The sequence below is a fragment of the Mustelus asterias genome, chromosome 29 (assembly GCF_964213995.1).
Source record: "Mustelus asterias chromosome 29, sMusAst1.hap1.1, whole genome shotgun sequence".
NCBI classification, from domain to species: domain Eukaryota; kingdom Metazoa; phylum Chordata; class Chondrichthyes; order Carcharhiniformes; family Triakidae; genus Mustelus; species Mustelus asterias.
The window spans coordinates 4,033,704-4,061,396 of NC_135829.1; the positions used below are offsets into that span (position 1 = coordinate 4,033,704).

Genomic DNA, 27,693 nt, shown 5'->3' on the forward strand with positions numbered 1-27,693 from the left:
CCTTGAAGGTGGCAAGACGGGGGAATAAGGTGCTAAAGAAAGCATATGAAATGCTTTCCTTTATTGGACAAGGAATTGAATACGAAAGCAAGGATGTAATGATGGAACTGTACCAAATGCTGTTTAGGCTCCAGCTGGAATTTTGTGTACAGTTCTGGTCACCACATTAGAGGAAGCATATAATTGCTCTACAGAGAGTACAGGGGAGATTGACAAAAATGTTGCCAGGGATTGAAAATTGCAGCTATAGGAGAGATTGGATAGGCAAGGGTTGTTTTCCCTGGAGCAGAGGAGACTGATTGAGATGTACTCAATTCTGAGGGGGCCTAGACAGGGAAGACCTGTTTCCCCTAGCTGACGAGTCAATTACCTGGGGGCTTACATTGAAATAAAGAAGTATTAGAGGGGACAGGAGGAAAAACACTTCCTGGAACTCACTGCCCAAATCGGTGGTTGAGATTGAAATGCTCAACTCAACTCATTAAACAGGTAATGAATCTGCACCTTCAGTGCCGGAACCTGCAAGGCCACAGACCAGGTGCTGCAAAGCGGGATTAAAATAAATGGACACGATGGGCTGAATGGCCTCTTTCTGTGTTGTCTCCCATGGTTCTATGAGGGAATGTTCAGATGGAAGATATTAAGGCATGGAACACTTTCCATTTCAAGCACACCTTGCCCTCATCAAATACTCCCAGGACAGGTCCAGCACGGGTTGGGAAACAGAGAAAAGCTCCCTCTACACTGTCCCCATCAAACACTCCCAGGGCAGGTACAGCACAGGGTTAGATACAGAGTAAAGCTTCCTCTACACTGTCCCCATCAAACACTCCCAGGGCAGGTACAGCACAGGGTTAGATACAGAGTAAAGCTTCCTCTACACTGTCCCCATCAAACACTCCCAGGGCAGGTACAGCACAGGGTTAGATACAGAGTAAAGCTTCCTCTACACTGTCCCCATCAAACACTCCCAGGACAGGTACAGCACGGGGTTAGATACAGAGTAAAGCTCCCTCTACACTGTCCCCATCAAACACTCCCAGGGCAGGTACAGCACGGGGTTAGATACAGAGTAAAGCTCCCTCTACACTGTCCCCATCAAACACTCCCAGGGCGGGTACAGCACGGGGTTAGATAGAGTAATCAGAAAAGAATATGTGATGTGAACAGAATGAGTTGGAGTACGAGAGTGTGGGGTGAATCATGATCCTTGTGTGGTGTGGTGGATGGAGGTGGAAGATGGTGAACTTGGAACGTTCAAGGGTCTGGAAGGGAACATTACGAGAAATAGTGATCTGTGTCGAGTCCGTTTTGGAGAATCTCTCGTTGTGTGTGTGTTATTTCCTGTTCATCTGTGGGGTTAAAGTTTGACCCTCTCCGCAGTGTTTTCTAGATTTGTTTGGAGGTGGCTTTCCTGAGATGACGTTGAGTAAAAGGATCTCTCTGTTAACAGGGGCTGTAGAGTTTTGTCTTTGTGAGTGTTCCTCCACCTGCCTCGTTTCCTTTACACTGAACTGATCCAGTTTCAAAGTTGTTCAGTTCTTCCACTGGAATATTGATGCAGACGCCTCTAACCATGTCCTTTTGAGATGCCCTTCAGCTTGTTTTAGTTAAATACTGGAGGAAAAGCTGAACACATACTTCTAGTTCATTGAATAAAGTGACAAAACCTGTGAATGTGGCACTAATCTCACCCTGATGCAAGAAGGGCTCAGATCCCAATCCCAGCCTGTGTGGATTCAGTAATCTCATTGGGGATCTGTTTTGCTCCTAAACAGCCCCGCTCCAATGGGGGCAGCACAGTGGTTAGTGGTTTAAAGAGTGTGTTTGACTTTTAAAGATGGGAGCTGAATGTATTTTTCTTTGACTGTGCCGCTGCTTGTTCACAGCAACTTTATACATTCCTCGTTAAGCTGCTAACTGTAATGGATCCAATTGTAGAGCTCCCTCTGCTGCACCATTTTCCACATCATCATTCGGATCCGTGTGGTGCCACTGACATTGCCCCTTGGGAATTGGCTCAACACTGATTCTCCCCATCACTGCTGGGCTAGAGAGTGTGTGAGGAGAGAGGATGCATGCATGTTTGAGAATGTGTTATGCATGTGTTAGGTGTGTATATGTTTGTGTAGGAGCAGGTGTTAGGTATATGTGTGCTGTGTGTGTGTGTGTTGGGGTGTGCTGTGTGTGTGTTGGGGTGTGCTGTGTGTGTGTTGGGGTGTGCTGTGTGTGTGTTGGGGTGTGCTGTGTGTGTGTGTCAGGGTGTGCTGTGTGTGTGTTGGGGTGTGCTGTGTGTGTGTGTGTGTGTGGGGGGGTGCTGTGTGTGCGTGTGTGTGTGTTGGGGTGTGCTGTGTGTGTGTTGGGGTGTGCTGTGTGTGTGTTGGGGTGTGCTGTGTGTGTGTTGGGGTGTGCTGTGTGTGTGTGTCGGGTGTGCTGTGTGTGTGTGTGTTGGGGTGTGCTGTGTGTGTGTTGGGGTGTGCTGTGTGTGTGTGTCAGGTGTGCTGTGTGTGTGTGTGGGAGGGGGTGTGCTGTGTGTGTGGGGGTGTGCTGTGTGTGTTGGGTGTGCCGTGTGTGTGTGTGTGTGTTGGGGTGTGCTGTGTGTGTGTCAAGGTGTGCTGTGTGTGTGTGTGTGTGTGTGTTGGGGTGTGTGTGTGGGGGGGGGGTGTGCTGTGTGTGTGTGTGTGTTGGGGTGTGCTGTGTGTGTGTCAAGGTGTGCTGTGTGTGTGTGTGTGTGTCGGGGGTGTGTTTGTGTGTGTGTGTCGGGCTGTGTGTCGGGGGAGGTGTATGTGTGTCGGGCTGTGTGTCGGGGGAGGTGTGTGTGTGGCGGGCTGTGTGTTGGAGGTGTGTGCGCGTGTGTGTGTCGGGGGTGTGTGCGTGTGTGTGTGTCGGGGGTGTATGCGCGTGTGTGTGCCGGGGGTGTATGCGCGTGTGTGTGTCGGGGGTGTGTGCGCGTGTGTGTGTCGGGGGTGTGTGCGCGTGTGTGTGTCGGGGGTGTGTGCGCGTGTGTGTGTGCGCGTGTGTGTGCCGGGGGTGTATGCGCGTGTGTGTGTCGGGGGTGTGTGCGCGTGTGTGTGTGCGCGTGTGTGTGTCGGGGGTGTGTGCGCGTGCGTGTGCCGGGGGGGTGTGCGCGTGTGTGTGTGTCGGGGATGTGTGCGTGTGTGTGTGTGTGTGTGTCGGGGATGTGTGCGTGTGTGTATGTGTGTCGGGGGTGTGTGCGTGTGTGTGTCGGGGGTGTGTGCGTGTGTGTGTGTGTGTGTCGGGGGTGTGTGCGTGTGTGTGTCGGGGGTGTGTGCGTGTGCGTGTGTGTGTGTGCGCGCATGTGGATCCTCTCATTTTGAGCAGGATTATGTTGCAACAGGACATTATCACGATGGTAAAACTAACTGTCTCGCAGTGGTCTAAACCCGGCTCACATCCTCTATTTGTGGGTGAACGATCCAACTCGGTAAATTTAAAGGATAGGGAGAGCTGACATCGAAGGATCAAAAAGAATGGTGCCACTTATCAGCATTTTCCCCACTGCAAGCCAGTAATCCTTGCGATAACTCAATCCGCTGCTTAAAACCCAGAGAGTGTGGGATGATTGAGGGGAAACCCTGAGAACTGACGGCACAGCTCAGCATCAGCTTTGGGTGGGGACAGGAGGATATGTTGGAGAGGATATATTGAGTGCTGAGAATAAAGAGTCTGATTAGGCCAACTGACAAAACAGCGCACAAGGGAACACACAGGGGACAGAAATAGGTGTCAAGTGTTCAGCCTAACCAGGTAAATGTCCCATCAGTAACTCATTATACAGCCTACCAGAACATTCACATCTGTTAATCTTGGTGGACCTGAGGATCAAGAGGAAAGTATAGTGAGTGACACAAGGATCCCACACGATTTTGGCCATGTTCCCAATTTAAATGGGTTACTGATTGGGGTTTTGGGGCAAGTGACAGTTTGAACCCTTGTGGGATATTTCTGTATGGGGGGAAATGCCCTCACTGCAATCTGTTACCTTTGTTATCCATAGAAAAGAGATTTTGCAGGAATATCAGGAGATCAGCAGCCTGGTCCAGGAGGAAGTGGTGACCATTCACCGGGAGATCAGCGATGCTATCGAGGCCATTGACCCACGCAAAGAATATGAGAGCTTCATCGAGCAAAACAGGTCTGAGCTTCTAATGCACGCAGCACTAAGTATTCACATCTCTGGTTTGATAGGATGTAGAATTTTGTTTCCAAAATGTACACCAATGTGTGTGTTGTGAAAATATTATTTTCAACAGCTACCTCACTCCTCTCCTGAAGACACTGACTGGGAGAGTGAGTCACCAGTTCTCCAGTACATTGCTCAGTGTATATCTCACATATTAGCCAAGACACTTGGGCTGGAATTTTACACGCACGTCCGCCTGAGGCTCGTAAGATCACGCCCGAGGCCAACGGAGAATGCCGTTCTGCGAGCCTTGCCCGCCCTGATTTCGGGGCAGGTGTGCCAATAAAATCAGGGCCTTAGTGTTGGGACTATATATCGCAGCTGAGTCCAGCATCCACAAGAGCCATCGTAAACAGAGTCCTGGCTGATTTTCATCCTTTCCAGTTCCAGTCTATGGGTGCTGAGGCCACTGTTAACTCCACGCTGCTCCCACTTTGTACGAACTGAGGAAAGATCAGGGTTTGATCCCAGTTCCTTCCTGTGCCAAACTGCCCAGTTCCACACCTGGGGAGGACTGTGGAAGTGTGAAACTGCCAATTGAGGCCTCCCATTGCCCTGCTCCATTCTGAATCTCTTTATTCTTTGGACAGGTCAGTGGCTGAGGTCCCTCCACCCGTGACCTTTGACACTAGTCTCCTGGAGGATTTGGACAATTTGCCAGTGGGAGAGTTGGAACTCAACGACTTGACCATCGAATCAGTGCAACATAGGTGAGTGGCATCTCCAGCACTGCTGTGCATCTATTAATGTGTGTATGTGCATGTGTAGCTATTGATACATGCATATGAACACGTGTGCACATTCACATGAAGATATATATATATGCATGTGTGTGTGTGTGTATGTGAGTGTGCATACTTGTACACTTGTAATAAAGTATAGCACCATGACTGTGGACAGTTTTCCTATACTCCTGCTGGATATTGTACTGATTTACACCTCTTTCTTCCCCTAGTCTTACATCCATCGAGGAAGAGTTGCAATCTCTGACAGGAACCATTGACAACCGACAGGCAACCATCAGACAGATCTCCACAGAAATAGCAGCAGAGGAACAGTCGAGTGGCTGCAAATCACGGTGAGAAAATCCCCTAGACTGGCCGCAGCTCAACATCTCGGAGCACATCCGGTCTGAGCCTCAAAAATTTCTTTTGACTGTTCCATTCTGGGTTCTCGTGAGCTTCATAATAACAAGACTTTGAGAAATAGGAAAAGAACACAAGGTACAACAAGTCTATCCCTTTTTATGGATAACTCCATTTACCCACCTTCTCTGTCAACTCCATTGACACTCTTGTCTGTTTGTGTCCCATTCTCTCCCTCCCACTTTCTGTCTGTCTCTCTGATTTTCTCACTCACCCTTGCTCCTCACTGCTTTACCCTCTTTTGCTTCCTCACTGTCCTAAGCCTGTTCCCAATTCCCCCTCACCAGAAATCCCTGGAGATTATGCCTCTCCTTGCAATTTTCCTTCCCCTGAACTGGGAACTGCCTGGTCTCTTCCCCTAAGCTCAGCCCGCAGTCCCCCACCCCCCGCACCTCCCCATTGGATAAGTCACTGATGGAGATTGCCATTATTGTGTTATAAGGAGCTATGCTTGCAAGGAGGATGGAGTACAGAGTAGGCAACTTTACAGGGCAGAGGTGAGATCCCATCTGGAGTACTGTGGGCAGTTTTGGTCTACTTAAGGAGGGATATAGTTGCCTTGGAAGCATTTAAGAGAAAGGCTCCATCATTGGGTATACTCAAGACTGATTTTTGGACACTGAGGGGAGTGGGAGGGAAAGTGGAGTTGAGGTGGAAGATCAGCCATGATTGCACAGAATGGCTCGAGAGACTGAAGGGCCCACTCCCGCCCCTATTTCTTATGTTTCGTAGGTTCCTGTTCTCACTAAATACTCTCCATACATTCTCTTCCAGCGTTTACATCTTCAGTAAGAAATGTGCTTTGGAGGAGAGTCGACAGCAGGTCCAGGTGCTACTGTGCAACAAGGGGAGGCTGGAGGCCCAGCGACTGCACCTGGTACAGAAGCTGAAAGAACTGGGAGACAAGGAGCCTCCACCAGCCCTGCACTTAGAGGAGGACAGTTACTCCAACTCCTCCGCTGTGAGTCTCAACAACCCACCCTGTACATCTTTCCCTGATAATTAGGAGGAAAAAAGCTTGCGTTTCCGTGTAGTAACATATTGTGTCTTTGGCATTTAGATTCAGCCAATCGGTTATTTGGAAGGTGCAAGTCTTCCTTTCTTCTAAATGTGTTCAGCTGAAAGCCTGAGAGAGGAAACTAGGAAATGCCAGAAAGGCGCAACAGGCTCTTTAGCAATTGAACAAAGCGTCCGAGTGTCTTGGAGACCATGGGTGGGATTTTCCAGTCGCCAAGACTGGAAATTCCCATCTGAGGTTAACAAGCCTTTAACTGGCCCGTCAAATTGTCCGTCCCGCCAACAATTCCCGCAGTGGATGCGACTGGAAAATTTACCCAAATATTTCGGGGGCAGCACGATGGCACAGTGGTTAACACGGCTGCCTCCCAGCGCCAGGGACCCGGGTTCAATTCTGGCCTCAGGTCACTGTCTGTGTGGAGTCTGCACGTTCTCCCCGTGTCTGCGTGGGTTTCCTCCGGGTGCTCCGGTTTCCTCCCACACTCCAAAGACATGCGGGTGAGGTTGATTGGCCATGCTAAAATTGACTCTAATGTCAGGGGGACTAACAGGGTAAATATGTGGGGTTACAGGAATAGGGCCTCGATGGGATTGTGGTTGGTGCAAACCCGATGGGCCGAATGGCCTCCTTCTGCACTGCAGGGATTCTATGATTCTATTTTATGATTTCCACTTGTGGAGACTTTAAGACGCTTCTTAAAACTAGCCTTTGACCAAACTTTCAGCAATCTGTTGTCATAGCTCCTTATGTGGCTCAATGGTTATGCTCCCATGAGGCATTTGGGACGTTTTGCTACATTAAAGGTGCTACAGAAATGCAGGCTGCTGTTGTTGTTGATACTGGAACTGAGTGGTCATAATTATCAGGGAAAGATGTACAGGGTGGGTCTCCTTCCTCTAGAAAAGTTATGAGTGACCTGATAGGGTACATGTAGAGAAAATATTTTCATTTGCTGGGGGAAACCAGCACAATCGAGCTACTGATAAGTCCAATTGGGAATTCAGGAGAAAGTTCCCCAGGGAGTGGTTGAGTTGAATAGAAATATACATTTAAGTCGAAGCTGGACAAACACATGAAGGAGAAGAGAATAGAAAGAAATACGGGTAGGATGGGATGAAGAGAGGGTGGGAGGAGGCTCATGTGGACTACAAGTGCCGGCATTGAGCAGTCGAATAACCAAAGGGGTTATTTATGGGTCTGTGCTGTGGAACCTCACCAATCACATATTGGTTACTCAATAGGAGCGTCATGGTGGCACAGTGGGTTAGCACTGTGCTGCCTCACAGCGTCAGGGAACCGGGTTCGATTCCCGGCTTGGGTCACTGTCTGTGCGGAGTCTGCACGTTCTCCCCGTGTCTGCGTGGGTTTCTTCCGGGTGCTCCGGTTTCCTCCCACAGTCCAAAAGATGTGCGGTATAGGTGGATTGGCCATGCTAAATTGCCCGTTAGTGTCAGAGAGATTAGCTAGGGTAAAGGCATGGGGTTATGGGGATAGGACCTGGGTGGGATTGTGGTCAGTACAGACTCGATGGGCCGAATGGCCTTCTACTGCACTGTAGCATTCTATGATTCACCTCCCTACTGCCTAGGATTCTCAAACACAGAGAACCACACTAGTCAAATTTCCAGTATTCCAACCCATTCCAGGGCCCTGAACCATTGAAGCCCCCTCATAGAAATACTGACAGAGAGTGTTGCACAGTTCCATCATTTGCCAGTTTTGATTTTGTTCTAAACTGTTTCTCTTTCGTTAAAAGGGAAAGGATAATGTCAAAGCCTTATCCTTGGAAACACTGAAGACCCATTTCTCCGGACTCTTCAAACCCAAGTTCGGTGTAAGCGATACCTTTTCCTGAATTTTGAACCATAACGTTCTTGATAGGTCTTTGTAAAGGGTGGTGGTGGTAAGAATACAGATCAGTTGTGTTCTAATTAAACAGTGGAACAGGCTCCAAGGGCTGAATGGCCTCCTCTCATTCCGATAAGCTGAAATGGTTTGACAATGAACAGTAGCTCAGCTCCCTAAATGCCCCACCACTCAGCTTTAGTTTGGAAATTCTCTTGTTCTCAAACCCGTTTAGTTAATATTTAATCAGACTCTAACATTCACACTGTGATTGGGCACAGTAAGAAGTCTCACAACATCAGGTTAAAGTCCAACTGGTTAGTTTGCTATCATGAGCTTTCGGAGCGCCGCCCTTCATCAGGTGACTCACCTGATGAAGGAGCAGCGCTCCGAAAGCTCGTGCTACCAAATAAACCTGTTGGACTTTAACCTGGTGTTGTGAGACTTCTTACTGTGCCCACCCCAATCCAACGCCGACATCTCCACATCATGGCTACGGTGAATGGAGCACATCCAGCCAACTGAACACACAAAAATCTCATAGCATCCCAGGAGAACTCAGGCTGATTTTGTACCTATCAACCTTACCCACCCGCCCCCACCACCCATCTCCCAGCTCAGAAGTGTTGGAGCCAGTTGTTACCACACAATATCCCCCAACAGCCACCAACTCCTTAAGTTGACTATTCTAGAGGGATGGGAGGAGTTTATTCCAATCTCTAACTTTGCACGAAGCTCGGGAATGTTGTAAGACTATTTCATCTGTCTTTCATAATTCGAAAGGCGTCTTCTTCAGAACTAAGTGTGTAAGAAACTGGTAAAGGTAGAATCCTTTGCCTCTGCCCCATCAATGAAGTGATCCTGTTGGGATGCACCCTTTTACTTCCAGCTCCCTCCTCTCCTGCCAATTGTACCGGCTGTTCAGAAGCCTCTTTGCCAGCAGACCTGGTATCACGGTGCTATTCCCCGCATGGAAACTCAGCAGCTCCTGATCAACGAAGGAGACTTCCTGGTGCGAGAGAGCCAGAACAAGGGGGAGTATGTTCTGTCCGTGATGTCTGCGGGGCAGTGTCGCCATTTCATCATTCAACATGTAGACGTGAGTATGAGAGCAGTGTGAAACAGCGTGAGAAACTTCCCTCGGGACTTTTTATTCCCAACACCTGATTCTAAGTAATTGCTTGAATGCAGCGGCACGGTGGCACAGTGGTTAGCAGTGCTCCCTCACAGCGCCAGGGACCCGGGTTCAATTCCGGCTCCGGGTGACTGTCTGTGCGGAGTCTGCACGTTCTCCCCGTGTCCGCGTGGGTTTCCTCTGGGTGCTCCGGTTTCCCCCCACACTCCAAAGATGGGCAGCACGTTGGCACAGTGGTTAGCACTGCTGCCTCACAGCGCCAAGGACCGGGGTTTGATTCCTGGCTTGAGTCACTGTCTGTACGGAGTCTGCACGTTCTCCGGGTGCTCCGGTTTCCTCCCACAATCCGAAAGATGCGCTGGTTAGGGTGCATTGGCCGTGCTAAATTCTCCCTCCGTGTACCCGAACAGGCCCCAGAGTGTGGCGGGATTTTCACAGTAACTTCATTGCGGTGTTGATGTAAGACTGCCTGTGACACTAATAAATAAACTTTAAACTGTGTAGTGAGTTAGTGTAGCTCGTGGTAGAGGAGTTAGAATTGGGACTCCTGAATTAGAGGAAACAATTAGTTGTGGGAGTGGGCTGGGGGGTTTTCTGCCCCAGAGATCCCTCCCTGCCAAGGGGAGGTGCGCATCCTTGTTTGCAATCATTGGGTATACAGTGTATCAAACTCCGCTGTGATGCCTCTGGGGCAGAATAGTCTGTTCAGGTGTAGTGTTGGCTCTCACGTGAAGAATGGGCCACCTGGGTATTTGGTGCCTGTGGAAGTGTGAGCCACCATTTTCTAATCGGAAAACTGGAAAAGGGAAGATGGAATTGGGAAGATTGGGACGGGACATCGACCTTCAGGAGCGGTAGGAGGGAGAGAGAGAGAGCAAAGAGGAAGAGCTGTTTCCATACGATTGTCAGGAGAGTCATTACTGTATGTTTTGCCTGTCCAACATTGCAGTGTATAATGAGCTATGCTGTGCATGCTACACCAGATGTGCGGATCATTATGAACACAACTTGTGTTAGCATGCAATTATAGAGATGACAACATAGAAACCCAGACCAAACAGCGTTGCTAATGAAAAGATGATTACAGTATGTTTTTCATGAATGAAAACAGACTGTGGAAAATGGGTTGCCAATTCCAAGTAATGATGTGCGTTGGAAAGCAGCTGCGCCTCAACATTCTGATCTCCTCTTTCTCAACAGTCCCAGTATCGATTTGATGGTGACAGTTTTCCCACAATCCCTCTCCTCATTGACAACCTATTGAAAACCAGGCAACCTGTCACCAAGAAAACTGGAGCTATCCTGATGAAGCCAGTTGTTAAGGTACACATTAACATCTTCTACCAATTAGAACTCTCACCAGACATCCCTCCCACTCTTTTTCTCTCTCATTGTCTCTCTCACTCTCTCTCTCACCCCCTCTTTCTCTCCCTCTCGCTCTGGATCTTTCATCCTTTCTCTACAAGTATCTAATTTGTTCTAGATCTCTAATTTTCTCGCACTTAACCTATTTCTCACTGTATTTAACCTATCTCTATCTTTCTCATTTTCTCTCACTATGTCTCTGTCTCTTTCTTTCCCTGAGCCCTCTCTCCTTTTCCCACTAAACCTATGTCTCTCGCTCTCTCTGTCTCTGCCCTTCAGTTTCCCAGTCATGGGCCATCACCATCACAACCCATCAGCGAATTGCCACATTGAATGGATGGTAAAGGAACTGGCGGTGAACCAAACATAGATGTTTCCTGGTTTGATTGACTCTGTGTTGAACTGTGTACAGTTCTGGTCACCCTATTATAGAAAGGATATTATTAAACTAGAAAGAGTGCAGAAAAGATTTACTAGGACGCTACTGGGACTTGGTGGTTTGAGTTATAAGGAGAGGCTGGATAGGCTGGGACTTTTTTCCCTGAAGTGTAGGAGGCTTAGGGGCGATCTTACAGAGGTCTATTAAATAATATGGGGCATAGATCAGCTAGATAGTTTTCCCAAAGGTAGGGGAGTCTAAACCTATGCCCTCTAGTTTTAAGGTGAGAGGGGAGAGATACAAAAAAGTCCAGAGGGGCAATTTTTTTACTCAGAGGGTGGTGAGTGTCTGGTACGAGCTGCCAGAGGCAGTAGTAGAGGCGGGTACAATTTTGTCTTTTAAAAAGCATATAGACAGTTACATGGGTAAGATGGGTATAGAGGGATATGGGCCAAACGTGGGAAATTGGGACTAGCTTAGTGGTTTTAAAAAAAAGGGCGGCCATGGACAAGTTGGGCCGAAGGACCTGTTTCCATGCTGTAAACCTCTATGACTCTAAGAGATCTCAGTTTGGAATAATGGTACTGGGTGGAGGTTAAGGTTGGCTCCTACATTTTTGTTGCTGTTGTTGTTGTGGTTGGTGAAGTAGGTTCTGCTGCCTCCTAGATGTATAACTCGGGGTGGGAGGAGGGTGGGGTTGGTGTGCAGCAGCCACCCCACCCTCAGCCTACCCCTAACCACGGTCTGGTAGATATCAGGCAAACTGTGATGCTCTTTGCAGTCGGATAGTTTGAAGATGCTCACTGCTTTATCTTCCAGCTAACCACTTGGCTGAAGCAGAGGGGCAGCTTCTGGTGTCTAAATGCTGACACAGTTCATTTCTTTGCAGGATAAGTGGGTGCTAGACCATGAAGAAGTTCTAATTGGAGATCGAATTGGTCGGGTAAGTGCCTGGATGTTTACACTACAATATCTCACTCTCCTTCCCGGCTCCCCATGCCCCTGCCCCACCTTGGCCTGTATAAAATCGATGCTTGGGCATGCCTCTCCTAAACGCTCAGCTGCAAAAGCAGAGCTGTCCAGACAAAGGAGGGCGGGGTGGGGGTGCGGGGACCCAATGATGGTCTCTGCAGTTGAAATGCCTGCTGTTGCTGCTCACCGTCCAGGCTTACACATTGCTAGTTGGCTGAGTTGAGCTGTTGATGTGTCTGGAACTGGACTCTGCCCTTCCATCCCATCTCACACCGTCATGAGATTGTCTGGAGGTCCTCCATTCAGCTCACTGAAACCTCTGCTATCCATACCCTAACTCACCCCCTCACCCATCACCCCTCCCCCACCCCTCCCCCATCCCTCTCCCCACTCACCGACCTCCACCAAAACTTGATTTTCAAAATTCCCACTCTTGTTCTCAGGTCCCTCTGTGGCCTCATCTCTCCCAATCTCTCTCATCTTCTCCGGCCTCCAGACCCTCCAAGATAGTTACATTGCTCCAATTCTGGCCTCTTGTGCATCACCAATTTCCTCCACCAACAGCAGCCGTGCCTTCAGCCGCCTGGCCCCCTAGCTCTGGAATACCTTCCCTAAACCTCTCCATTGTCGTCTCTCTCTTTCTCCCTTTAAGATGCACCTTATAAAACTTATCACTTTGACAAAGGTGCTTACCTGTCAAAATATCTCTTTATGTAGCTTCTGTGTTAAATTCTATCTGATAACACTCTTGTGAAGCAGAATGGGAGATTTTACTGCATTAAAGGTGTTATATAAATGCACCTTTAATGCAGTAAAGGCAGGGGGGCGCTTTCATCTGTGTTGTTGGTGTTTAACCATCTTTCATAACACATAAGAGGGGGCGGCACGGTGGTTAGCACTGCTGCTTCACAGCGCCAGGGACCCGGGTTCGATTCCCAGTCTCGGGTCACCGTCTGTGTGGAGTTTGCACATTCTCCCCATGTCTGCGTGGGTTTCCTCCCATAGCCTGAAAGACGTGCTGGTTAGGGTGCATTGACCTGAACAGACGCCAGATTGTGGCAACTAGGGGAATTTCACAGTAACTTCATTGCAGTGTTAATGCAAGCCTTACTTGTGACTAATAAATAAACGTTACTTTACTTTAAGAAATAGGAACAGGCCATTCGGCCCCACGAATCTGCCCTGCCATCCAATAAAAATCATGGCTGACCTGATTGTTGTTTTATTTGCACTTCCTGCTGACCCCCTATAATCCTGATCCCCTTTCGATCAAAAAATCTGTCTAACTCAGTCTTGAAGATATTCCAAAGGTTAACAGATCCTCGGAGAATTCCTCCTCATCCCCATCGGAAATGGGAGATCCATTATTTTTAAACTATGCCCCTAATGAACTGTTTCCTAATTGCTCTGGTCGCAGGGTAACTTTGGCGAGGTGTTCAGTGGGAGAATGAGGAATGACAACACTCTAGTGGCTGTGAAGATGTGCCGTGAAAGCCTGCCAGCTGATCAGAAGAATAAGTTCCTGATGGAGGCCAGGTCAGTGATGGAGCATGGAGGCTGGCTCGTTTCCCATGATAGTCTCTGTGAACAGTGGAACAGACTGACCCATTAAGGGGTGCAGTTGTTACACCCTCTGTAGGAATGTCCTCCCAGGTTGTTCTAGTGATGTTTAAGCAACATTTTGGAATCAGAATTGCTTGTCCTGTATTGGGAGTGACCAATTGTTGGTGTCCAGTATTGGGATTGATCATTCATTGGTGTCCATCACTGGGACTGACCAATCATTGATGTCCAACACTGGCAGTGACCAATCATTGGTGTCCAGCATTGGCAGTGACCAATCATTGGTGTCCAGCATTGGCAGTGACCAATCATTGGTGTCCAGCATTGGCAGTGACCAATCATTGGTGTCCAGCATTGGCAGTGTCCAATCATTGGTGTCCAGCATTGGGAGTGACCAATCATTGGTGTCCAGTATTGGGAGTGACCAATAATTGGTGTCCATCATTGGGAGTGACCAATCATTGGTGTCCATCATTGGGAGTGACCAATCATTGATGTCCATCATTGGGAGTGACCAATCATTGGCTCATGCAGAGGATACACCCCAACATGGCATGGTTGGACAGGCTTGTTTCCGTGTTATAATTCAGTCTGTGTGGAGGTCATGTGGCACAGTCGGCGGAGGCCCTGCCTGTGAACCAGAAGCGCCAGGTTGAAGTCCAACTCCACTTTTGTTGGCCACGGAAGGAGCAGTTCAACAGGTTAATAATCAGCCTGTTAATCCTTCCGCACTATTCCCCAAAGGGAACAAATTGCACATGAAGATACAAAACAAAGAACTGTGTGTGTGAGACAGGTCAGTTATTCAAGAAAATGATGATACTGTACTTCAACAGTTTTCCAATTTTCTTCCAGAATCTTGAAACAATATGACCATCCGAATATTGTCAGGCTGATTGGAGTGTGCACTCAGAAACAGCCAATTTATATCGTAATGGAGCTGGTACAAGGTGAGGAAGGCAAACACTGGCTAATTGCAACAGAAAAGGTGGAGCAGGAAGAGAGACATTCAAACCTGTTCCTTCCAGAGATCATCCACAACCTGCACCATCAACTCTGTACATACAGAATCATTACGACACACAAAGACACCATTTGGCCCATCAACGTCATGCCAGCTCTCTATGGAGCAGTCCAATCAGTCTCATTTTCCCACTCTATTCTTGCAGCCCTGCAAGTTTATTTCCCTCAAGGACCCATCCAATTATCTTTTGAAATCATGATTGTCTCCGCTTTCTCCACCCTCGTGGGCAGCGAGCTCCAGGTCATTACCACGCGTTGTGTAACAAGGTTCTTTCTCCTGTACCTCTGATTTGATTTGATTTGTTATTGTCACATGTATTAATATACAGTGAAAAGTATTGTTTCTTGCGCGCTATACAGACAAAGCATACCGTTCATAGAGAAGGAAAGGAGAGAGTGCAGAATGTAGTGTTACAGTCATAGCTAGGGTGTAGAGAAAGATCAACTTAATGCGAGGTAAGTCCATTCAAAAGTCTGATGGCAGAAGGGAAGAAGCTGTTCTTGAGTCGGTTGGTACGTGACCTCAGACTTTTGTATCTCCTTCCCAAAGGAAGAAGGTGGAAGAGAGAATGTCCGGGGTGCGTGGGGTCCTTAATTATGCTGGCTGCTTTGCCGAGGCAGCGGGAAGTGTAGACAGATTCAGTGGATGGGAGGCTGGTTTGCGTGATGGATTGGGCTACATTCACGACCTTTTGTAGTTCCTTGCGGTCTTGGGCAGAGCAGGAGCCCATACCAAGCTGTGATACAACCAGAAAGAATGCTTTCTATGGTGCATCTGTAAAAGTTGTAAAAACATTTCTTTAAGGTTGCTGGCTTTGTTCAGTTGTTGGGGCTCCTCGCCTCTAAATCAGAACAATGTGGGGTGAAACCTCGCTGTAGGACCTAAGTCAATGATTTTTGCTGATAACTGAGCGATTGTTGATAGAGTACTACGTTGTCATTTGGGTGAGAAGTTAAAATTGATGCTGTATTTAATCATTCTGGAAAATATCTGAGGTCTTGTGGAACTATTCGAAGAGGATAAGGGCAATCTCCCAGTAGCATGACTGTTAAACATCATCATTCACTGCTATAGAACAAACAATGGACAAAGCATTGTCAAATCATTAAATACTGATTCCTGGCATGAAGGGGCTTAGCTTGTGAGGAAAGGCTGGACAGGTTGGGCCTGTTATCCATTAGAGTTTAGAAGAATGAGAGGAGATTTATTAAAACAAGCAAGATCCTGAGGGGACTTGTCAGGATGGAAGCTGAGAGGATGTTTTCCCTTGGGGGACGAGGGGATACAGGTTAAAAATAATGGGTCTCCCATTTAAGTATCTCATTTAAGTATTTAAGGAAAGCTAGTGGCTTTTGCTACCAAATAAACCTGTTGGACTTTAACCTGGTGTTGTGAGACTTCTTACTGTGTTTACCCCAGTCCAACACCAGCATCTCCACATCATGTTTTCCATTTAAGACAGAGATGAGGAGATTGTATTTTTCTCTGCAGGTTGCTAATCTTTCCCAGAGAGCAATGGAGGCTGGATCATTGATTATTATTAAGGCCGAGTTAGATAGATACTTGGCTGACAACGGAGTCAAAAGGGGATAGGGAGTGGACAGAGAAATGGAGTTGAAACCACAGGGGAGGTGATGGCCTGGTGGTATTATCGCTAGACTATTAATCCAGAAACTCAGCTAACGTTCTGGGGACCCGGGTTCGAATCCGGCCACGGCAGGTGGTGAAATTTGAATTCAATAACAAAAATCTGGAATTAAGGATCTACTGATGACCATGAAACCATTGTCGATTGTTGGAAAAGCCCATCCCATCTGGTTCACTAATGTCCTTTAGGGAAGGAAATCTGCCTTCCTTACGTGGTCTGGACTACATATGACTCCAGAGCCACAGCAATGTGGTTGACTCTCAACTGCCCTCCAAGGGCAACTAGGGATGGGCAGCCAGCCAGCGACACCCATGTCCCATAAATTAATTTTTAAAAATCAGATCAGCCATGATCTAATCAAATGGCGTAACACCCTCAAGGGGCTGAATGGCCTACTCCTGCTCCTAATTCTTGTGTTCATAAATGCAAAGTACTGGATATGTAATGCAAAGTATCCAGTACTTTGCATTTACGATTTGATTTCCAGATACTGGAAATCCAAAATAAAAACAGAAATGTGGGAAATACTCAGCAGTTCAGTGGTGAGAGAAACAAGAGTTAACGTTTCAGGTCAGTAAGGTTTTAGAGATGTTTCAAATCACTGATTATACTATCGAATCATTCTCTTGATGTTTTCTCAAATCAGGAGGGGATTTCTTGACATTCTTACGCAATGAAGCAAATAATCTTAGCACCAAAGACTTGATCAAGATGGCGGAGAATGCTGCGGCTGGAATGGCCTATTTGGAGAGCAAGCACTGCATCCACAGGTTAGCACAGGACAATGTCCAGGAATGGGTCTGATTGTGCAGTAGTTTGGAAACACAGGCGAGTGAGCTGATAATTTGCTCGTCGCTATTTGTCACTATGTTTTCCCCTTTATCAAATTTCCCCTCTCCCACTCCTGAAGATGACAACTTGATTGGGGCAAGGGGATGTTCATAGAAACATACATACAGTGCAGCAGGAGGCCATTCGGCCCATCGAGTCTGCACCGACCACAATCCCACCCAGGCCCTATCCCCATAACCCCATGCATTTACCCCAGCGAGTCCCCCTAACACTAAGGGGCAATTTAGCATGGCCAATCCACCTAACCCGCACATCTTTGGACTGTGGGAGGAAACTGGAGCACCCGGAGGAAACCCACGCCGGCACGGGGAGAAAGTGGAGACTCCGGACAGACCCAAGCCGGGAATCGAACCCGGGTCCCTGGTGCTGTGAGGCAGCGGTGCTAACCACCCTGCCACCCCTTGGTGTTGGTGGTTAGAGATCACATTCAGCTGGACACCCTGCTGTACCTTCCCCAAAGTGATCATTATTCATCTCAGAGCTTCGACACTCAAGTGTTTCCAAAGCTGTCTGATTCCAGCAAACCTTTCGCAGTGGACAACAACTCTGCCCTCACCCGACTGCATTCTCTGGCTCTCGAGCACGAGTGGAATTTTAAGGGGATTCTCCTCCCAATCTCCTTAACTCAGGACGGTGACGGTCAACTGTAGCTCACTGTGGGTGCTCCTGTGGAGACTGAGTCAGAGTATTGCTCACAGGTCTGGTCCCCATGTTAAAAGTAAAGTAAAGCTAACTTATTAGTCACAAGTAGGCTTACATTAACACTGCAATGAAGTTAGTATGAAAATCCCCTAGTCGCCACACTCTGGCGCCTGTTCGGGTACACTGAGGGAGAATTTAGCACCTAACCAGCACGTCTTTCGGACTGTGGGAGGAAACCGGAGCACCCGGAGGAAACCCACGCAGACACGGGGAGAACGTGCAGACTCCACACAGACAGTGACCCAAGCCCGGGAATCGAACCCGAGTCCCAGGTGCTGAGAGGCAGCACTGTGCTAACCACCCTGCCACCGTGCCACTCAATGAAAAGGATATAGAGGCATTGGAGAAGTTATATCACCTCAAACAGTGGAACTCCTTAGGGCGCAATCTTACCGGCTGTTCACGCCACGCTCCCGCTGGTCAGAGAATTTGGCACTCAGCCAAAACTCCGTTCACTGAAGCGGGATGGGAAAATCCCGCCGGCGTAAACGGTGGTAATATTTCGGCCTTGGGACTTTTCTTCCTCTCGCTCCAGCTCAGAATCCTGGATGGCACTCCAGCGCAGTGCTGAGGGAGTGCTGCAACCCATCGGAGATGTGTCTTTTGGATGAGATGTTTTATTTAGGCCCCTTCTGCCATCCTGTGGATGTAGAAGATCCCATGACATTATCCTGAAAAAGAACAGGGGAGATCTTCCCGCCGTCCTGGCCAATATTTATCCCTCAAATCGACATTAGGAAAACAAATGTGGTCTTTTATTTCAGTGCTGTGCACTAATTGAAAAGAAAATTGATTTGGATTGTGTTGCAGAGATTTGGCAGCCAGAAACTGCCTGGTTACAGAGAAGCACATTCTGAAGATCAGTGATTTTGGGATGTCTCGCGAAGAAGAGGATGGAGTGTACTCGTCTACTGGAGGAATGAAGCAAATCCCTATCAAATGGACAGCACCTGAGGCACTCAATTACGGTACGTCCTGGGTTTCTGAGCTCAACAGAACCAGAACTAATTAGTTTGAGCATTAGTGTGTCAACCTGCCACTGCATTGAGTATTCACACGGCACGGTGGCACAGTGGTTAGCACTGCTGCCTCACAGCGCCAGGGACCCGGGATCAATTCCCGGCTTGGGTCACTGTCTGTGTGGAGTTTGCACGTTCTCCCCGTGTCTGCGTGGGTTTCCTCCAGGTGCTCCGGTTTCCTCCCACAGTCCAAAGATGTGCTGGTTAGGTGGGTTGGCCATGCTAAATTGCCCCTTAGTGTCAGGGGGGATTAGCAGGGTAAATATGTGGGGTTACAGGGATAGGGCCTGGGTTGGATTGTTGTCGGTGCAGACTCGATGCACTGTAGGGATTCTGTGACACACAAGCTAATCAATCACTGTGGCGTTGTGGTAATGTCACTGGACTCGTAGTCCAAGAGATCTAGGTTAATGATATGAGTACAAAGGTTCAAATCCCACAATGACAGTTGGTGGAATTCAAATTCAATTAATTTTTAAACATCAGGAATTGAAAACTAATCAAAAAACGAACCTTAAAGGCATATTACTGCGGATGCTGGAATCTGAAACAAAAACAGAAAATGCTGGAAAATCTCAGCAGGTCTGACAGCATCTGTGGAGAGAGAATAGAGCCAACGTCTCGAGTCAGGATTTGTGGGGGCGGGGAATGAAATAGATCCAGTTTGAAATGGACTACATAAAATGGGCGTCACGGTGGCGCAGTGGTTAGCACTGCTGCCTCACAGGGTTCCAGGTTCGATTCCTGGCTTGGGTCACTGTCTATGTGGAGTTGGCACGTTCTCCCCATGTCTGCGTTGTTTTCCTCCGGGTGCTCCGGTTTCCTCCCACAGTCTGAAAGACGTGCTGGTTAGGGTGCATTGACCCGAACAGGCACCTGATTGTGGCGACTAGGGAAATTTCACAGTAACTTTATTGCAGTGTTAATGTAAGCCTTACTTGTGACTAATAAATAAACTTTAACTTTAAGCTTTACTCTTTAAATCAGCAGCTGATAAATTCCATGGAAGAAGGGTGTAAAATTGCTTGCCAACTCACTATCATCATTTTCCAGTATCTCTCAACATTAAGATGCAAGTTTGTACTTTATGGGGGTGATTCTCCCAGCCCGCTGTGCTGCTTTAGCGGGCCCAGGACTGAAGTTTCCAGACCCGCTGGAGTCTCCCCTCCCCGCCCCATCCCCGCCAGGTATGTTTCACTCCAGTGGGATTTCAAATAGCTCCCCACTAACCAGGGAGCTGGCAGCCCGACCCCGCTGGGTGAAGGGGGGGGGGGTCATGGAGGCCCCCCAGGAGGTTGGGGACGGGGTTTGCCCCCTGGGCATTGCCTTCCTGGCCCCCTGGCACTGTCCAAGGAGCAAAGTGGCAATGCCCAAGGGGGCACCTTGGCACTGGGAGGTGTGGGGGGGGCGGGGGGGAGTGGGGTGGATTTTTTTCTGAGATTCACTCAGGCACTCTGCAGTGCACAGAGAGTGGGAGATTCATTTTGAAAATCCCACTGAAAGAAGCAGTGGAAATACTCCAGTTTTTACACGAATTTGACACTTAGAATTTTTTGGGGAGAATCCCACTGTATATTTGTCAAATTCCCCAAAGAAAATGTGTGTTTCTGAAATAAAACCAGAAAACACTGGGAACAAGAGGCAGGTGAATTCAATATAGAATTGAACACTATATTCCAAATGTAGCCTAACTAAGGTTCTATAAAATTGGCAAGTCATGTTGCAGCTTTATAGAACCTTAGTTAGGCAGCACTTGGAATATAGTGTTCAATTCTGGTCGCCACACTACCAGAAGGATGTGGAGGCTTTGGAGAGGGTACAGAAAAGATTTACCAGGATGTTGCCTGGTATGGAAGGCATTAGCTATGAGAAGAGGTTGGAGAAACTTGATCTGTTCTCACTGGAATGACGGAGGTTGAGGGGCGACCTGATAGAAGTCTACAAGATTATGAGGGGCATGGACAGAGTGGATAGTCAGAGGCTTTTTTTCCCAGAGTAGAAGAGTCAATTACTAGAGGACACAGGTTTAAGGTGCGAGGAGCAAGGTTTAAAGATGTACGAGGCAAATTGTCTTACACAGAGGGTGGTGGGTGCCTGGAACTCGCTGCCAGGGGAGGTAGTGGAAGCAGACACAATAGTGAGTTTTAAGGGGCGTCTTTACAAATACATGAATAGGATGGGAATAGAGGGATACGGTCCCCAGAAGGGTAGGGGGTTTTAGTTCAGTCGGGCAGCATGATCAGTGCAGGCTTGGAGGGCCGAAGGGCCTGTTCCTGTGCTGTAATTTTCTTTGTTCTTTGTGAAGGGTTTGATAGGTCGATAGAGAGAAACTATTAAGACGTCATCTTAAAATTAGAGCTAGCCTACATCAGGGTAATCTTGAGGAACACTTCTTCAGTGTTTCTTTAGTGAAAATCTAGAACTCATTCCCCCAAATAGCCATGAAGGTTGAGGGCAATTGAAAATTTCAAACCTGAGATTGATCGAGCTTTGTTAGTTGAAGGTATTAATTGCTACAGAAGGTGGTTGATGGAGTGAAGATACAGATCAGACTTGATCTAATTGAATGGAGGAACAGGTTCGAAGGGCTGAATAGCTTCCTCCTGTTCCCATATTCCTAGGATGGTCAGCATCTGAAGGAGCAAAGGATAATTCGTTATTCTCGCGTGAAACTTGGAACAAAACTGATGCAGATCTTGACTGCAGCAGACTGAAGCTCTTCTGAAAGTTACTGACTCTCTTTTAAATCTCGACCCCTGTTTATTTACCGAGTCGATTATTTCACAGGGCGGTTCACAACTGAGAGTGACATCTGGAGTTATGGGATACTGCTGTGGGAGACATTCACTCTGGGTTCAACCCCATACCCAACCATGACAAATCAGCAAACGCGAGAGGAGGTGGAACAAGGTGAGAATTAAGACAAGATAATCTTAAAGCAACAAGGACAAGTTTTTTAAAAAAAACAATGGGCACGACAAATAGGTAAAGATCTTCACCTTCTCACTCTGTTTAGGACAGGGTGGAGGGATTGTTACTCTAACCCCATGCTGTACCTGTCCTGGGAGTGTTTGATGGGCAACAGTGTAGAGGGAGCTTTACTCTGTATCTAACCCCATGCTGTATCTGTCCTGGGAGTGTTTGATGGGGACAATGTAGAGGGAGCTTTACTCTGTATCTAACCCCATGCTGTATCTGTCCTGAGAGTGTTTGATGGGGGACAGTGTAGAGGGAGCTTTACTCTGTATCTAACCCCGTGCTTTATTTGTCCTGAGAGTGTTTGATGGGGGACAGTGTAGAGGGAGCTTTACTCTGTATCTAACCCCGTGCTGTACCTGTCCTGGGAGTGTTTGATGGGGACAGTGTAGAGGGAGCTTTACTCTGTATCTAACCCCGTGCTGTATCTGTCCTGGGAGTGTTTGATGGGGACAGTGTAGAGGGAGCTTTACTCTGTATCTAACCCCATGCTGTACCTGTCCTGGGAGTGTTTGATGGGGACAGTGTAGAGGGAGCTTTACTCTGTATCTAACACCTGTTATAGCTGCGCTGAGAATGTTTGCTGATGACACTGGGAAAGCCAAAATGGGAAGAGTTCCATGCACTTCATTACTGATGAAGAATATTGCCTTCTAGTCTCACACATGGAGGATGTCATGTGGGTAATCTACTACCAGGTTATCAGACCCCCAAAATAGGACCCCTTAAGGGGTGGAGGAGAAATGTTATCAGGAAATGTGGAAATTCACTACCGATTTGCTGACCGATTTGTTCCTTGTCTTTAGGCTATCGGCTCAGTTCCCCGGATTCCTGTCCAGATGAGGTTTACAGTGTCATGTGTCGCTGTTGGCAATACGATCCGAAGAATCGGCCAAGTTTCAGCACCATTCACCAGGAGCTTGTGACGATCAGGAAAAGATGGAAATGAAACTGGAAGTGATTGCTTTTATAAACGGCCTCCCTACTCTCCTCCGCAGAGGTTAACAGAGCTAGGGAGTAAACCGTATGTTTCGCCGAGTGTTTTAGGGAATGGGCGATTAAGGCTGGCCTTGGCTAGCTATGTTCCTATCCAAAGGATGAACAAACAAAACATTTCCACAAAGCCTTTTTTGAGTTGGGGATGAGGCGTTGCTAAGAGCTGGTAGGTGAGGTGTAGAACTGCGAAAATGGGAGGAGGGAGAGAGCTGTGAGAGTGGGGTGGTGTTTAAACTGTTTCACTTTCTGTTTCAGGCTCCCCACTAAGCAGGGGTTAGATATAGAACGAAGCTCCCTTCACACTGTCCCGACACTGTGCTTCTCTGCCTTCATTTCAGAAAAAACCCTTACTGCACCAGCATGATGTTTTCCCATTTTCTCATAACCAATAGGTACTGTAAAGAAGTAATTCGCACATAACTCAGAAAAGGCCCTGAACAGACAGGAGACTTACTCAGTGTACGCTCAATTGAACGAGAAACAAGACCACACAGTGCCCACTGACTGCATCCCCGTTGGACACTGTATAAAAAGTGTCTCATGGGATGGGAATTACCAATCAAATGAAGACAAATCTCTCTCTAAGTGTCTCCCCACACCAGTAGGAAGATCCTATTCGAAGAACCAATTAGAAATAAATGAAGGAATATTACATGGTCACTTTGGAATAACTTTTCAGTATTTATTGTAAATTTTGTTCTGGTTGTTTATGAGGAAAACTTAGGTAATTCCATTGGCCCAAGCAAAATAGAAGGAACTTTATTCCTATCTGCTACCCTCTTTCCTGTTCTTCTCCAATCAGATTTTGCCATTCCCCGGCTGGGATAATACATGCGATGATCCCTACCAATTAGCTCGCCTGGGATATCACCAGCCTTCACACTGAAAGGCCCTTCAGCTGTGGGGGAATATTACTGATCCACCCAAACCTCTCCTCACCCAAGATCATCGCCATTCAGTCAAAATCACTGGAATAGTGGTCAAGTGATTGAACCTGAGATAATCCTTTATTAACCTCTCTTCGACCTGGTGTTGCAAAGGCCAATTGTCACACGCCAATCAACGCAACATGGACTGCTGCAATTCAACCTGAGATCTTCCTGTTTTTGGCCTACCTGCTCACTCTTGTAACTAGCTGAACCATCAAAGGTGCCCCCAGGATTGGGGAGTAACACCCTGTGTTTAACCAAGTGTTTTAGGGATGGGCGATTAAGGCTGGGCCTAACAGGCAGTGCTCATATCCAAAGGTGAACAAACAAAATATTTCCACATGTGATAAAAGACAAAATACTGCGGATGCTGGAATCTGAAACAAAAACAGAAAATGCTGTAAAATTTCAGCAGGTCTGACAGCACCTCTGGAGAGAGAATGTGGGGTGGGGCATTCTAAAATGAGAGGTCATAGTCTTAGGATAAGGGGCAGCATAAGACCATAAGACATAGGAGCGGAAGCAAGGCCATTCGGCCCATCGAGTCCACTCCACCATTCAATCATGGTTGATTTCAACTCCATTTACCCGCTCTCTCCCCATAGCCCTTAATTCCTCGAGAAATCAAGAATTTATCAATTTCTGTCTTGAAGACGCTCAACGTCTCGGCCTCCACAGCCCTCTGTGGCAATGAATTCCACAGACCCACCACTCTCTGGCTGAAGAAATTTCTCCTCATCTCTGTTCTAAAGTGACTCCCTTTTATTCTAAGGCTGTGCCCCCGCGTCCTAGTCTCCCCTGTTAATGGAAACAACTTCCCTACGTCCATCCTATCTAAGCCGTTCATTATCTTGTAAGTTTCTATCAGATCTCCCCTCAACCTCCTAAACTCCAATGAATATAATCCCACGATCCTCAGACGTTCATCGTATGTCAGGCCTACCATTCCTGGGATCATCCGTGTGAATCTCCGCTGGACCCGCTCCAGCGCCAGTATGTCCTTCCTGAGGTGTGGGGCCCAAAATTGCTCACAGTACTCCAAATGGGGCCTAACCAGTGCTTTATAAAGCCTCAGAAGTACATCCCTGCTTTTGTATTCCAAGCCTCTTGAGATAAATGACAACATTACATTTTGTATACAGCATTTACATACAGCAAATTTAAAACAGAGAGTTGAGGAGAAACTACTTCTCCCAAAGGGTTGTGAATCTGTGGAATTCGCTGCCCCAACATGCAGTGGATGCTGGGACAGTGAGTAGATTTAAGGAGGAGTTAGACAGATTTTTAATTGGTAATGGGGTTGAAGGGTTATGGGGAGAAGGCAGGAAAATGGGGATGAGGAGCAAATCAGCCATGATCGAATGGCAGAGCGGAATCGATGGGCCGAATGGCCTAATTCTGCTCCTTTTTCTTATGAATAGAGACAACATCTCACGTCAGGATGACCCTACATCACTCTGACGAAGGGTCATCCCCACTCGAAACTTTGGCTCTATTCTCTCTCCACAGATGCTTGTCAGACCTGCTGAAATTTTCCAGCATTTTCTGTTAGAACATAGAACAGTACAGCACAGTACAGGCCCTTCGGCCCTCGATGTTGTGCCGAGCTTTGTCCAAAACCAAGATCAAGCTATCCCACTCCCTATCATTCTGGTGTGCTGCATGTGCCATGTTGTTGTTGAAAATATTTCCACAAAGTCTTTTTTAAAAATGTAAACTATCTAAACACTTTCAAGCAACCAGTGTCAACACCAGGCAGGGGTTAGATACAGACAGAAGCTCCCCTATAGGCCATCTTGTTCATATGAGAAACATTTGCCATTAACTCAGAAGGGTGCACGATGGTCCTGTACATGCTAACTGATGATGGATTAGTATCTTGGAATTAACCATCCCCTGTTTCACAACTGAGTACTTCAGAGGTGTATAAACTGGCCTCGGACTAAAATCTCATTTTTGAACCCTAACAACCCGCCCAGCAGCTTTGTTATGTTTGTGCTTGGTTTTTTAAAAATTCTATTTGAATTTTATGGTGCTGGAGGTTTGAAAATTGTATTTTTTTTGTAGTTCTGTTTTTCATCACCAGTGGCTTTTTTTAAAGCGTATCTTCCCACACCCATACTGTTTTTCCTGCTCTTTTGGGGAATATTGGGCGGGGGGTGGGGGGAGTGGGAGAAGGATTCCCCAGCTGATTATCAGCCCGTAGAACTGCGATATGAATGCTCCTTCCGTGGCCAACAAGTCTTGGCGTTGGGACTTGTACCCGGAGCCTCTGGTCCAGAGGTAGGGACGTTACCCACTGTGTCTCCCACACTGATGTTAAGTCTTAAAATCAAAGCAAGGTTTGTTTGTGCCTGTGACAGATTAATGGAAATATTGCTCAAAACTTTAAATGTAGCCTTCTAATTTTTTGCCCATCCCTAATTGTCCTTGAAAAGGTGGTGATGAGCTGCCTTCTTGAATCGCTGCAGTCCCTGTGGGTCTATAATGCTCTGTGGGCCATGGTGACAAAACCTCAACTGCTCTAGCCATGTGTATTCTACTGTGAAAATGAACCACAGAAGTGCAACAGTCTGCTCTGCAATAAACTGGACTACAAATTATTTTGCTTTTTTGTTGAAATGGTTTTCTGTAGAATGAAATTAACTACATGAGCTAATTAATTGTGCATCTGAGAATTTGGTTATAGATTTAGATTTAGTTATAGAATATTATTATTTTCTTTATTCATTTGTTGCCCTTGAACTGAGGGCATTTAAGAGTCAACCACATTGTCACATGTGAGCCACACCAGGTAACGAAGGCAGATTTCCTTCCCTTGAAGATGAGTGAACCAGGCGGGTTTTTCTGAGAATTTACATAACTAGACTATTAATTCCAGATTGTTATGGAATTCAAATTTCATCATCTGCTGTGGTGGGATTCAAACACAGGTTCCCGGAACAATACCCTGGGTCTCTGGATTTCTAAGAACAAAGAAAATTACAGCACAGGAACAGGCCCTTCGGCCCTCCAAGCCTGCACCGACCATGCTGCCCGACTGAAGTAAAACCCTCTACCCTTCCAGGGACCATATCCATCCATTTCCATCCTATTCATGTATTTGTCCAGACGCCCCTTAAAAGTCACTATCGTATCCGTTTCCACTACCTCCCCTGGCAGCGAGTTCCAGGCACCCACCACCCTCTGTGTAAATAATTTGCCCCGTCCATCTCCTTTAAACCTTGCCCCTCGCACCTTAAAGCTATGCCCCCCTAGTAATTGATCCTTCCACCCTGTAGCTTACAGCACTTAAGATCCAGGTATTTTTAAAAGGAGTTTAGGGTCTCTGCCTCCACCATTAATTCGGGCAGTGAATTCCAGACTGATGCACCATCAATCGAGCAAAGACTAGTTTGTATACAAGAACAAATAGGCTTTTATTAGCAAAAGACTTGGAGCACACCCATGCCGATGAACTGGTCCAGAGACTGAGGCAGGAGGTGGGGAGCAGTTGCCTTTATACCTGGACCAGGGGGGAGAGGAGTCCCGGGCACGGCCGGCAGGGACGTGTCCAGGCAGGTCACACACACAGGCAATAAGCTAACAGTGGTTTACCACACAGACATCCACCACCTTTGCGTAAAAAAAGTTCTTCCTCATGTCCCCTCTACACCTACTGCCACTCATCTTGAGTCTATGTCCCCAGTACTAGAATTCTCCACCATGGGAAACTATTTTATCCTGTCCACCTTTTTATTGGGGGAAGAGATAGGACACAGATGGCATTAAGCCCATCCATTAGAAAGGTTCAACAGTCCCCCATTATGTTCAGCTGCCTGTTCAAGAAGGACGAGGACATTTTCCAGTGTTTGCTAATAGTGCTTTCAACGTCCACCATTAAACCATCTCATCACTGTCCGTCAGAACCTGAGGGGTGTA

At 47.3% G+C, this 27,693-nt stretch overlaps 1 protein-coding gene across 1 annotated transcript in view; it reads left to right on the top strand.

The window, feature by feature from the left end:
- Positions 1–26,368, top strand: part of fes (FES proto-oncogene, tyrosine kinase) — a 68,884-nt gene extending 42,516 nt beyond the window's left edge. The window contains exons 6-19 of the mRNA XM_078199963.1: positions 4,019–4,156; positions 4,795–4,914; positions 5,160–5,282; positions 6,124–6,310; positions 8,124–8,201; positions 9,102–9,311; positions 10,548–10,670; positions 11,981–12,034; positions 13,481–13,599; positions 14,482–14,576; positions 16,945–17,068; positions 18,663–18,820; positions 21,659–21,781; positions 22,654–26,368. Coding sequence (XP_078056089.1) covers positions 4,019–4,156; positions 4,795–4,914; positions 5,160–5,282; positions 6,124–6,310; positions 8,124–8,201; positions 9,102–9,311; positions 10,548–10,670; positions 11,981–12,034; positions 13,481–13,599; positions 14,482–14,576; positions 16,945–17,068; positions 18,663–18,820; positions 21,659–21,781; positions 22,654–22,796 — 1,795 coding nt within the window. The 3' untranslated portion in view covers positions 22,797–26,368. The remainder of the gene's footprint in view (positions 1–4,018; positions 4,157–4,794; positions 4,915–5,159; positions 5,283–6,123; positions 6,311–8,123; positions 8,202–9,101; positions 9,312–10,547; positions 10,671–11,980; positions 12,035–13,480; positions 13,600–14,481; positions 14,577–16,944; positions 17,069–18,662; positions 18,821–21,658; positions 21,782–22,653) is intronic.
- The last annotated feature ends 1,325 nt before the right edge of the window (positions 26,369–27,693 follow it).